At 51.4% G+C, this 13467-nt stretch overlaps 1 protein-coding gene across 1 annotated transcript; it reads right to left on the bottom strand.

The window, feature by feature from the left end:
• Positions 1-8830: 8830 nt before the first annotated feature.
• On the bottom strand, positions 8831-11861 carry INSM1 (INSM transcriptional repressor 1). The gene has a single exon (XM_032351546.1). The coding sequence runs from the start codon at positions 11533-11535 to the stop codon at positions 9997-9999; it is 1539 nt and encodes a 512-aa protein (XP_032207437.1). The 5' UTR covers positions 11536-11861; the 3' UTR covers positions 8831-9996.
• Positions 11862-13467: the final 1606 nt, after the last annotated feature.

Genomic DNA, 13467 nt, shown 5'->3' with positions numbered 1-13467 from the left:
AACATTAAATTTTTTATTGACAACTTTTCTTCAAAGTGACTCGGCTGTGTGCCTCAGACTGGGAGTTTGGGACTGGCCCCTTTTCTTCTCAGCATTGGCTGCCCTTGGTTGAGGCTGAGCAGGAAGTGCTTAACAACGCGTGCTCAGGGATTTTTCCTTCTCTCACTCTTGCCGGTTGCCATGGTTCTGGGATGGTCTGTTAACTTGCTGGCAGGTGTGGAGCTGTGATTTCCACAACCAAGTGCTTTTAGAACCAAAGTGAAAGGTAGAGAATGGACAGAAGGCACGTGGGCGTGCTAGCCCCAACTGATGTCTTCACTGTGGTGCTGCCTAAAACTCCATTCATTGTTCGCCATGAATTTAAACATGTCTCCCTCTTGAGGTTCGCTTCTTCAGCCCGTGAAAGCAAAGCCAGAGTGATTCCAATCTACGAATTTGGTACTGCAGATGTGCCAGTGTGAGGGCCTTAGTTACAATGCCCGGATGCTGAATTACCCGATTTCCCATGAGTGCTGCTTAGTTGTATTTGCAGGGTGGGTCACACAGAAGGAAGAAGTTTCTCCAACGTACAAGAAAAAGCTAGCTTGAAATGGTGACCTACGTGCCTCCTCTCCCTGAGGTGGAAATTCCAGGCTATTCCTTTAGAGTCAGATTGTCAAAACACAAATCAGGTGTTTCCGTGCTTTAGGGATTAGAACCCTATATGTTCTTATGCCACCAGATCATGCTCCATGTTTTGGTAGCCCCTTGACAAGAAGATGGAGTCAAGACTCTTGTATTTCACTATCACTGAATTCTCCCACACTGACACACTCATCCTCTTCAAGGTTTATCTCTGTGAGCCAGTTTCCTCTTACTCTCAACTAAGTGTCCCCACTTACTGGTCATGTTGTCTTCTGGGGCCTTCCATTTCCCCATCTATTGCATGGGGGTAATCTGCACAACCTCATAGAGTAATTGTGAGAAGTCAATGAGTAATTCATATTAAGGCCTTAGAGAAGGGGAGGGAGAAAGTTTCAAAGAATTTTAGCTATTCTTGCTGTTACAAATCCACCAGTAGTTGGGGTTCATGGTTTCTGGTTAAGACTTCATGCCATCTACCCTTCCCAGGCCAAACTTACTGCCAGTGGCAACAACTGGGAAGACTCCACATACATCAAAGACCTCACACTCTCAGCCGCACACATTAAACACCAACGTGTACAGGGACCCACTGGGGCTCTTATGGAAATGCAGATTCTGATTTGGTAGATCTGGGGTGGGGACTGCAAATCTGTACTTCTAACCAGCTCTCAGGTGGCACCAATGCCATGGGCTCACAGTCTATACTCTTGAGTCGCCAGGCTTTGAAAGGTACAAAGAATGTTCTCCACTGTTGCTGCCATAGTTGATACACCGGTGAGGCTGGGTCAGAAAAGTACTTCAGGAAACGTTTCAAGTAGAAGTTGGGAACTGCTCATCAGAGCTGACTTCCCACTGTTGGACATCGGATCTAAATGTCCCAAATGCCCAAATATTTGCAAAATTAAGCAAGGTCAGCCATTGTCATGAAAGTGTTTGCTGCTTTTCAGTTAGTATTACCTTAAAACTGATCAATCTAGAATTAAGGTTATCTTCTGGCTTTAAATCAAATTGTCAAGCCGATGACTACCCAAACCCTTGAAATGTTAGATTGAACCATATGAAATGGTTGCTATTAAATTTTTGATTTTTACCAATCAAAACTAATTCACTGTGACTCGGTCTAACAGTTGTCATTTCACTCAACAAATTCAGCCATGTTTGCCCTGAGGAAAAGACCTTTAAACCAGGAGACACCGTCCCTCTCCCATTTGTTTGGGTTTTTGTGGATGACATGACAGAGGAGAAGTTGCATGTATTGCCCAAGATCCACTCCAGCTGACATGACAAACAGGAAAAGTATTAAGAAAACTACCTCGGAGGCAGCTACCCACTTAGTTAAATTCCTCATTTAAGCATTTAGGGTTTTAAAGGTGGGGCCTAGGGGTGTGTGGTTGGCTCAGTCAGTAGAGCGTGGGACTCTTGATCTCAGGGTTGTGAGTTTGTCGAGCTCCACAGTGGATATAGAGATGACTTAAAAATAAAATTAAAAAAAAAAAAAAGTGGTGCCTGAGGCAGTGGCACTTATAAAAACAGGCAGTGACACCTCAATTTTGCATCTGTGGCAGTCAAGGCACAGCTGAGCCAAGCCTACTTCTCATTAGGACCATGTTTCCATCTAATCAAGGGCAGGCATGTCAGAGTTCTATAAACCATTACTGCACAATTCTTTTGTCTGGTACAGGAGAGGGAAAACCTTTTCCATCAATGGCCAAATAGTAAGTATTTTAAGTTTTATGTACACCCATAGAGTCTCTATCAAGATGAGGAATCTCTGCCATTGAGGTCTGAACACAGACATAGACAATAGTAAGCAAACGAGGGTGGCCATGTTCCAATAAAACTTTATTGAGAAAAACAGGCTCATGACCAGATTTGGTCAGCTGACTGCTGGGTCAGCTGACTCCTGGGTTAACCTCCACTGTTATAATGGTAGAAATAGTGAAGTGCCACAATAATGGCAATAATTCTGGAATCTCAGTACAACCTTTGAAGGTTGAAGATCACAGTTGCTGCAACAAACAAGTCTAGGTACTATATAATATGTGTTTAAATTTTTTTGAGTTCTCTTTAAGCCAAATCCCCAAATTTGGAAAGTAAAATGGGGGAAATCACGATTTTCTCTATGATTAATAAAGCAAAACATTTTCTGATACAAATCTGAACTCTTCAGTAGGTAAATGTTTCCCTAAAAATAATTTAAAACTATAATTGGTGTTTGGTGAATTATCAAGATATTCATGGGAAAACTCTCAAGAAGATATCAAGGATAAGAACACTGCTCAAAAGAAGCTATAAAGGTCTTTTTTTGAAGAGATGAGTGAAAGGAAGGAAGGAAGGAAGAGAAAGAAAGAAAGAAGGAAGTGTAATATATTTTATGAGATCTAATATGATTCTGTTTGGATCTGGACAAAGACTGCAATCTGGTTTGTCACCTTGTGTCCCTGACAGTTCATTTTTATGGATATTATTCCTGTGAGTTTCTGCCCATCTTCTGCCCTCTTAGTAGCTGTATCCTAGAATGATTGAGGTTTGTTTTATGTAAGACGGTAGAACCCAGAGCAGGAGGAAAGAACTGTAATCCGATGGTGCGACAAGCTTTAAATTGGCAATATTGGACACATGGTTTTCAGCCCAAGTTCCCCGTCCTTTTCTGTTCTTTGTGCTCACAGGAAATTGTAGCCTATATTTTTTTCCTCCTGTAAAAAGAACCTCCTCTGAAAGCCTTCCGCGCACTGACACGTCCCCTGCTTCCTATCAGATTCAGCAGACAATAGCCTCTTGGCTCAGTCTGTTCCTCCTGTCACCGTCAGGTGTGACACCTGGCTGTGGTGTTTGAGAAGGAGCATTGCGTCGGGGCCCTGGTCCTGAACAACAGAGATGAAGCAGATGTTGCATTAGAATAAAAGGGCCTTTTTTGATGAGTGGAAAAGGAGAATAATGGATTCAGGTTGAAGTTCCTGCCATTATTGTTTCCTGCTCTGTGATGCTCAGTGTCCCGGCTCAAACCAAGTGGAAGGAACGGCAAACGCGTGGGTTGTGGTGGGAAGCAACACGGTAAACTAGGAATGCAAAGTGTGTGGATGAGCTTCCCATAGACACTGGGTATACTGCACGGTGTGAATCTGACCTGCTCCAAACACGAGCTCCCAGCACTCACGCCTCTGAATGTGCTCTGCCCCGAGGTAAACATTCTATAGGTTTCATTTCCATATAGCAAACATCCTACGAACGGTTCATCCCCGTAGTGCAGCTCATGCCACGAGCTAAGGCAAACACATCGGTAGGGACGCTTTGTGTGGGAATGCCACCAAGAGATCGGCACAGTATAGAAATCTTCAAATAAGACGAACATGCTTATCCCGCACCCCATCTGGTCTCCATATATCCTGCCAGAGGGATCATCGCGTCTGGAATGTTTCACTTTCCAGATGCAACCACCCAAACCCACAATGAAAGTATGTGGGGACACAGACGACGACAGTTCGGGCTTAAGAGATGAAGGGGTGTGTGTTTGGGTCAGTGAAAATATGTTAACTGGCTTCAAATCAGATGCTCAAATATGTTCTGTGATTCTGAGAAGCATATCAGGCCTTAAGGATGACCAAAAAAAAAAGAAGGTTGTGGATGTTAAATTCGTGAGCCAAGTTGTTTCTCTCACCAGCTGTAAGAAATCAATTCTCTTCACCACAAAGGCCCATCAGAGGTGCCTTGCTGGCGACACCTCTCATTGGTCTCTGTTGCTTTCCAGATCCAACCTGGCATGTAGTACTCCCTGCCCCGCCCCCACCCACAGTTCCTCATAAGGAATGTCCAAAGACACAGGATTCATTTGTCTACAGAAAATCCTCTTGCTGGGAAATTGCCTTGGTGATACCCAAACCTATAGCTGGTTGCTTGCACAAGACAAGATGTTGATGAATCCTTGAAAATTATTTAAGTTTCCTTAGCAACCTCAGAAGGAAGCAGGAGTTCCCTAGTTCTGGTGAAAAAAAAAAAAAAAATTCCCTATTCATGGAAATCCCTGGGAAGTTAGGTGCTGTCTTCTCTCACACCTTCTTCCTGTGATCTCGACACACCTGGCCTCACTTGACTGACCAACGTGCCAGGGGGGCACGAGGGTGCCCAGGACCTTGAGCAATCCCTCAAGACACCCGGGGTGTCTCCACCCCGGGTATTTGGGAATCGTTCTTTCCCTAGGGCCACTGGGTGCAGACATTGTGGGCAGAGGGACCAGATCTCACTTCTGAACTTCTCTTGTGATGCTGATGTAAGTCCCTGTTAGAGAAAGAGCCTAGGAGTCGTGAGTATACCACACATTCCCTCTTTTGGCCACTTAATGCTGCAGATTGGTAATATAAAACAACAGGGTTCTTTCAATATATTAGATATATTTAACTTGAAGATGCATTTGAAGTTTTTCTCAGCTGAATGGGACTTTCAGGCGATTGCCTTCCAGTTAGAGTACCAAAACATTAACCAAATAATTCCATAATTTAGGGTTAGAATCCCAGGGGTCTTTAGACTGCCATACTGTACCGAGCTTTGGTACCACTTTGGCGATCAGAGGGGGATGGAGGTGCTCGCGTGCTGTTCATTTCACTCTCCCATGCTGGGGTGCTTTGTCACTGTATGGGGGCTCTCTCTGCCACTCCCCTGTGGCCTTCCCCAAACCTCACAGCTTGTACCTTCAACCACCAAGCTGTACAGGTCTCTCTGGCCGAACCTGGTGCTGTGAGATGCTGTGTGATGCATCGCTGTGTGTGTATGTCATTCTAAGTGACCCCACACACTAAGGGTCAGTTAGAAACTTCCTCCAGGAGACCCAAATGTCCCTTCCTCAAGAGGATAGCAAGTCTTGCTCAAAGCCTGCCTGCTACAGACCAGCGGATTCATAATCAATCCTAAACCTGGAGAACACGCTCAGGAGAAAGGTTTGCTCCTGCCTGTACCGAGGACCCTTGCTCCCTTTCCAGTCTTTGCTGCCTTATCCTCTCCCGGCCTCAGGAACCCTCCTCAAATGGCTCATGGACCTTGCAGAGCCCCACTGTCTCTGGCTTACAGATGAAGAGCCAGAGGCCGGCAGATAACAGAGGGACCTGCAGAGCCAAGGAGATTGCCTGAGCCACATCCTAGACCCTTTCTCTTTTCGCAAGAGATTCAATGGTTGAAGAACACTATGGTGTTATCTATTCACTAGGACTGTGGAGAGATGCTCCTGCCTTGCTTTGTTCAAAGACTTTGTGGAGGGATGTAGAACGAAGTTCAGGGAATGGAGACAGGGGTGTAGCTGCTGGGAGGAGGTGGCCGGTCCACTCGGGAGCCCAGCCCCGGAGGCCAAGGGGAGATGCTGGGCCCTCATGGTCAGCAGCCTCCAGCACAGATGTGCTGGGCAACATCTGCCTGCAGACTGGCATTGCCCCACACAAACTTATGTACCCTGGTCCCTGCAGGAGCCCTGCCAGCGCACAGCTGCCGTCTTGCCAGGCTCCAGGCTTCCACTCTGCTCCCTGATGGGTCATCATGGGCTGCTGGGGAGCCTCTGGCCTGGCTTCTGGGCCCCCCCAGTTACCCTGGAGCCTGTGTACCCTGGGGACTCCCTGACTGAGCCCAGCAGTGGGCCCTGGGATCCTCTGAAGGCAGGGGGAGCGCCTAATGGAAGGTGGAACACAGAAGGAATCCCGGGTCTCCAAGCAGAGGCCTTTGAGTAGGTGGGCCCCGGGTCAGGCCGCTGCAGCCGGGCATTGCTCCAGTCCACCGTTTCTGCTCTGAGGCCTGGAGTGGCCCTGACTTCTCCAGGCCTCCAGGGAAACATGAATCCGGAGGACATTATCAACTCTGGAGAAAGGGGCAAAGCTGCAGGCTCACTTCAGAACCAGGGAGCCCGGAGCAGCTTTTTGCTTTTATGACACCATCTCTGTGTAGGAATAGAACCAGCAAAAATAAAATCCTTTCCTGTATTTGGCCCCCTCTTTGAGCTCCTCCCTCTTTGGTCTTGCCCCTTTTCCTTACCCCCATTCCCTCTTCCCAGTCCCTTGCTGCAGTGGGCATGGCTGTCTCCGTGGGTTCCAGGGAAGCAAGTTGTCCAAGCTTGGAGCAGGATGTTCTCAGACACACGGGGTGTTCTCGGCATCCTTTGCATATTTATAAAGAAGGTGAGGCCATTTCCACTTGGTATTGTATAACAAGGATCCTTGTGAACATATAATCCAGGGAGGGATGAAAAAAATAGAGAGAGATGGAGAGAGAATCTGATCTCCTTTCTGTGGAACATCCTAATGACCCCAAGGACATAACTTTGAAATAGACAAACCTTGTCTACTTCTTGGACACCATTTAGTCAGCTTTAATGGGTTCAATTTTCTTTCTTTTTTTTTTAATTTTTATTTATTTATTTGACAGACAGAGATCACAAGTAGGCAGAGAGGCAGGCAGAGAGAGAGGAGGAAGCAAGCTCCCTGCTGAGCAGAGAGCCGGATGTGGGGCTTGATCCCAGGACCCTGAGCTGAAGGCAGAGGCTTTAACCCACTGAGCCACCCAGGTGCCCCTGGGTTCAATTTTCTATATAATTTCCCCAAAAGTATCATACCAATGAAATTCTAGTTTCTATTTTAGAAAAGGTATATTTGGTTCACAGAAATACATTCCCGCCGGAGATGAAAGACCACATTTGCCAACAACCAAATTTTGTTTACCCTCATGAATGTGGATCTTAGAATTTATGCTTTATGATTATGGACAAGAAAACCAGTGGGCCAAACACAGATGACAAGCTACCATTCCTGCAGACAGGCCTCACTTGCCGTGTGTGGCCAACTGTCGGGCCTTCCAGGAAACTTTCTGTTGGCATCGAATGCGCACTGAGCCTCAGTAGGAGGAATCTTTGAGCGTACGGTGTGATGTAGAGAGGACATTGAAAAACTCTCGGGTGAGTGTCCCTCAGGCAGGACAGCCAACAGCCTGCCAATTTGAGTTTTATTTTGTTTCATTCAAACTTCCCAGGATGTTATAAATAATGTTTTTTCCCCTCGTGCTTTCATTTTGTACAAGCACGGAGATTTTTGTCCTCCAGTATTTTCCCCAACTGTTAATAAATATACATAGTCATCAGCAATAAAGGGCAACGTGTAATCTGTCCCTGAACCAACTCACCTGTAGTGGCTTCTCCATTGTCATTCTGAGCCTGTTGCCAGGCGCTCATAGGGAGGAATATTCAGTGTTCCTGACAGCTGGGTCTTTTACTAATCTTCTCCTGCACCACACTTGAGGCTCAGAATCTGAGAAATGATCTTTCCCAATTCTTCCAAGTTTTCTCAGGAACTGTCCTTCCCACCGTCAGCCTGTCTACGTCCTTCAGACAGGCTGCCCTTTCCGGGCAGATTTCTGAAATCCCTTTGATGGACAAACGTTCAATTTCAGGTGGGGCCTCAGGGAAAAAAGTAGCAAAACACACCACAAAAGGAAATGTACACTTTTGATGTTGAGCACAGCACCAAAAAGGAGAATTTCAAAGAGAGGAAAACAACTTGAAATATTAACTGGTGAGCATCATAATTGTTCTTCAAAGAGCTGAGTGACACATTGTAATGACCTGTTATTAAATCTAATACCTCAAATAGATGGTGTTCCATTTCCCCCCCCAAAAGCAGATTGCTCACCTGATTGAAAAATCATTTTTGAGCCTTTACCCCAAACCCAGTTGTTTAACTTCTGTTGTGATCTGGTTTGTTTCCCTTACTTTGCCAATCTGACTATTTAATCGTTTCTACCTTTTTCTAGTTGATACTCAAGGACCCAAAACTACCCACCTTATTTATGTGAGGAGTTACTGTTACCCCAAGCCCCAAATTGTCAGGACTTCTGAAGGATCTTCTAAGTTCAAGCAGTGTCTCTACATCTCCTGGTCAAAAGGGTAGATTCTTGTGGACACTTATGTAGATTTCCCTGAAAGTCTCCACAACTTTCATCCTAACCCCACCTTCCAGTGCATTTCCAAGGGTTCCTGACAAGCCTTCTGCTCCAGTCAGCTGTTTCAGAGGGACACCCTTGAAGGGGCAGAGGGTAGAGCCTAGAGGTTCAGGCTCTAACGCCCATGATCCTAGTGAGGGTGGCGGGATTTTTTTTTTTCTTAAATAAAAAAACACGCATTTTAAGAAATAATTTCAGATCTTTATGGAAGCCGCATGGTGCAGAAATAAATCCATCTTACTTTGACTTTGAAAATATTTTTATTTGAATAGTAAATAGTTATACAGTTGAAACAGTTCTATTGAAGCTTTCTATAAATAGCTAACAATTAAGAAAATAATGTATGTAGAAAAGAGATTGCATTTAAAAGTAAGAGCTGTCAGTTGTATGAGGGCTCCAGGGTCCCTCCAAGCAGAATAAAATGGTAGGTTGTCTGTAATTCGCTCAGATAGGTATAAAAGTTAAAACTTTTAACAGATCCCTTTAGAAAAAGGCTCTCTTCTAAAATGCACAGTGAAATGTCAAGAGTGGCAAGGGGGGGAAGCGTACCAAAAGAAAAAAAAAAAGACCTGCAATCAAATAATATCATAATCTTCATAATTAATATAAATAAATAAAGAATAAATAACAATTACTCATAAATCAACATATACATTTAGAGAGAACTCATATAGTCCTACCTCAACAAAGATGATCAAACCAAAGAGTCTTATGTGAAGTATTGAGGCAGTTTCTACAGCATTTTCTGAATATTCCCTTCCCTCCCCCCAAAAACAATCCCAAACAGACAACAGTTCAAGGCATTTGTGGCTATACTAAAGAAAACTCTTTTTTAAGCAATTTGATTTGTTCACATACAAAAAGGTAAAGCCAGACTCCAGCAGTTCACAAGCCATAATAAAGCTAATCGTGTGGGAAGTTCAATTTACAGCCTGTGAAATATAAAGGCATTTATTCCTCAAGATTCACCCAAAACAACCCGTACGCTACATACATAGAGAGCAGAGATTGGTAGGCGAGAGCAAACCGCATTTCTAGACCATGAACACAGCGAATACTAGCAAGAAAAACAGCTCTCCGCTCCAAGGGGGAAGCTTCCAACCACGAGACAAACGCGTACAGCTTTTCCCTCTTGTACAGAAAAGAGACGGGCTCCTGTTGCGCCAAGTGGGGAAAGGGGACACAACGCAAAAGGGGTGGGGGTGGGGGTCCAAAAGGAGTCACAACGAGAGGACCGGGGTTACCGTCACGCCACACCGAGAGAAGCGGAGACAACACTTTCACCGGGGGTGGGCGCCCCCGGCGCGGACGCGGGTTCAGGGCGCGCAGGGCGCGCTCTCCTCGTGGGTCTCCAAGAGAAGGCACAGTTCCGGGGCGGGGAGTGGGGGCCGGGGTGGAGGGCGCGCTCTAGCAGGCCGGACGCACGGGGACCTGCAGGAGGATCACCTGTCTGTTCTCGGACGGATGGCACTTGTTGATGTGCCGCGTGAGACCGGGCGAGCTGTAGAAGGTGGCCGGGCAGTACTTGCAAGGAAACACCTGGGCGGCGTGCAGCAGGCGCAGGTGGCGCTCCTGGGCTCCCTTGCTGGGGAACGTCTCCCCGCACACCGGGCACAGGTGGCACTCGGCCGACGCGCTCAAGCCCAGCACGCCGGCCGTCTCGCCGTCGCCGGCCGCCTCCTGGGGAGCCTTTTCGTCAGGCCCAGGGTACAAGGCCAGTAGGTCCTCAGCCGGAGGCGCAGGCGGCGCGCTCTTGGCCTGCAGCGCCTGGTGGTGTGCCAGCAGGTGCTTGCGCAGATAGGCCTGGCGGCGGAACTTCTTGGCGCAGTGGTGGCACTCGTAGAGCCCGTCCTCGGAGCCCGACTCGGACACGCCGCCGGGGCTCGGCGTGTCGCGGTCGCTGCCGCCGCCTGTCGCCTCCCGCGCCTCAGCCCTGGCAGCGGCTTCAGGCTCGGACGCGCGGGCGGCAGCGGGCGCAGGCCGCGGTTTGTGCCAGCGGCGGTGTGAAGCCAGGTTGGCGGGGCAGCTGAAGACCTTGGCGCACTCGGGGCAGCGGTACTCCACGCGCACAATGCGCGAGCACTTGTGCTGCGCCAGCGCGAACGGGTCGGCGTACTCCTCCTTGCAGAGCTGACAGATGAACTCGCCCAGCGGCCGCGCCGCGCCCCCCGCCCGGCCCCGCGGCGCCTCCACTGGGCCCTCCTTGATCTTGAGCCCCAGCACAGGCGACGTGGTCACCTCGTCCTCGAAGTGCAGCTTGCGGATGGCTTTGGGCTTCTTGGCGCCCGGGGCCTTGGCTACCTTGGCGGGCGGCTCGGCGGCGGTGGCGGTGGGGGGCGCGGGCCGCTTCCCCGGGGGCCGCAGGGAGGCTGCGGGGGGCAGCGGGGGACCAGGACCTGGGCCGCGGGCCGCCTCGGCGCCCGCGGAGAACGCCGTGCCCATCTTGAGCTCGGCGGGCGCAAAGAGCAGCGGGTCGCCGCCGCAGGTGCCGCCGCCGCCCGTGCCGTTCACGCCGGCGCCGGCGCCGGCGCCGCCTCCGAGCAGAGCGGCGGGCGTGGGGAAGGACTCTGCGGAGACCGGTGACCCGAGGTTGAAGCTGCGCTCGAAGTACTTGTGTTTCTCGTGCTCGCGGCTCACCGGCCGCGTGGGGCTGTAGAGCGGCGCTGGGTGCGCGGCCTCGGGGTTGCCGAAGTGCGCGGCCCGCGGGCCCGGCGGGGGCGGCGGCGGGCCCGGCGCGCAGGCGAGCGCGGCAGCGAGCGCCGCATGGGCGCGCTCGGCGGGCGGCAGCAGCGGTCCCGGCCCGGCGTTCGGCGCTGGGGGCGAGGCGCGGGCGCCCCCGCAGCCAGGCGAGAGCAGCAGCGCGCGGTCGCCGTCCTCGCCGCCGCGGACCCGGTAGGACACGGGCGTGGACTTCTTGCTGCGCTTCACCAGGAAGCCGCGGGGCATGTTGGCGCGGCGCGAGGGCAAGGCACTGGCTCGGTCCCACCTCCGCGCTCGGCCCTGGCGGCCCTCAGTGCCCCCGGCCCATGGCCCGGACGCGGCGGCTGCGGGACTCGCGTGGCACTGGCGGCGGCTCGGCCCAGCTCTGCGCCCTGCACGCGCGTCCCTGTCCCCGGGCCCGGGAGCCGCTCCCTTTTAACTGGGGGAGGGGGCCATTGTTCTCGCCTCCCGCTTCCCCCGGAGCCAATCAGCGCTCCCGCAGCTCCTCCGCCTGGTCGGGTGGGAGGGCGACGGGGCGGCAAAAAGGAGGCCGGGACTCGGGGGTCGCCCGGTAGGTGCGGCAGATGTACCTGAGGGCGCGGGGCCCCCGCGCGCGCCCCGCTGCCGCCCCGCCCGACGCCGCCGCCCCGCCCGGCCCAGGCACACGCCCGGCCCCGCCTCCCTTCACGGTCTGCTGCTCCTCTATGGGGAGGCGCACGTGCCTGGGCTTTGTGTCTCTCCTCCGGGGGGCGCGGAGCCGCCAAATGGGCCCGTCCATCAGCACGACAATGCACGCCCCCCTCCCGCGCGGGGATTACCCGCGGGTCGCGAGCAAAATAGCAACAAAGGAGAAGAATGGCCCCAAATATGTCAGGAGGGTTCAATCCGCGAGCCGGAGCGGAGGGGGAAGTTGTGCGCGCTGATTGGGTAGGGGCGGCGGTGGGCAGCAGCAGGCGCCAGGGAGATCTGAGTGCGGCTGCTGGGGCGGGAGAGGGGTCGGGGGAGGCGCAGGGACTCCGCCTGGTGCTTGGGAAATAATCAAAACTCGAAAATAGCGGCAAAGCCCGGACGGCCGAGAGCCTCGGCCGGGTGGGCCACGGGACTGATGACTTAAGCGAAAATGGGACCCTGGGCTTCCAAACTTGGGTAGAGGATTTGGCCTTCAGGCTGCAGCCAGGGACGATGTTTGCGTCCATGGCCTTCGTGCGCCCGTGTGCGTCTGGAAGGTTTCATCTGTAGTTTTAGGAACAGTTGGCACCGCACTTTAATCGCCAGCAGACGCAGCCCTGGGGCGGGGCGCGGTGACGGTGGTGGTGGTGGTGGTGGTGGTAGGTTAGGCTGGGTTCCAAAAGGAACTTGAATTTCTGAACTTTTTTTTTTTTAAGTTCTCAGAGGCTCAAGGATTGGCACCTAGGCCACTCCGAGCCTGCGTGAGGCGCGGGGCTGGGTTGATTCGGGAGGAGTTGGCCAAAGGCCGAAACGCGCCGTCGGCCGCGTGCGCCCCACTGAAGTTGGTTTCCGCTCTCCTTGCGCCGCCTCATGCATTTTCATTCGGAGCGGGCATTTTGTCTGCCGGCTGACATCAGATGCTAAATCAAGGGCTCCAATCAAGGCTCAGCGGAATAAAGGGGCCGCCTGTCTGGGCGCGGGGCCCCCCCGGAGCCGTGCCCCCTTCACCTTTGTGAAGGAAATTAACCTCCCGCTATTGAGCGCCGGTCGCGGCCAATCTGGACGCAAAAGAGACGCGTGCTGCCGGCCGGGGGGAGGTGGGGGCAATCTGTCCTTAGAGGCAGGCTTCGGCCTCGGAGAGGACAAGCTGCCTCCCACCCTTGCCACCAGGAAAAGACAACAACGAAGATCCACACACTCACAATCTCCTACCCACCACCTCGGCAGCCCCGTTTGGACCCAGATCGGGCACTTTGCCTTCGTCCTCTTTCCAGCCCCGCCCCATGGAACACAAAAGGCAGAATCTCCGGGGTACCTGGGCAGAACCCCGAGTGCAGAGTGGGCCTGATCACCCGTCACTAGAGAACAAATAGCAAAGCCGCAGAAAATGTTATTATGTTGTGTCACTCACTTTATTGAGAAAGAAGGAAACGGACAATTTTTTTCTGGAAAACTCTGTGCACCTATATAGATTATGCTGAGTTTTGTTATGTTTAATGCCACTGAAGG

The sequence above is a fragment of the Mustela erminea genome, chromosome 7 (assembly GCF_009829155.1).
Source record: "Mustela erminea isolate mMusErm1 chromosome 7, mMusErm1.Pri, whole genome shotgun sequence".
Classification (NCBI taxonomy): domain Eukaryota; kingdom Metazoa; phylum Chordata; class Mammalia; order Carnivora; family Mustelidae; genus Mustela; species Mustela erminea.
Note: the sequence above shows the minus strand (reverse complement) of the source record. Positions and strands in the feature narration are given on the sequence as shown.

Excerpts from the sequence above, each read along its gene's own strand:
- INSM1 (XM_032351546.1), bottom strand. The coding sequence starts at position 11,535 with ATGCCCCGCGGCTTCCTGGTGAAGCGCAGCAAGAAGTCCACGCCCGTG.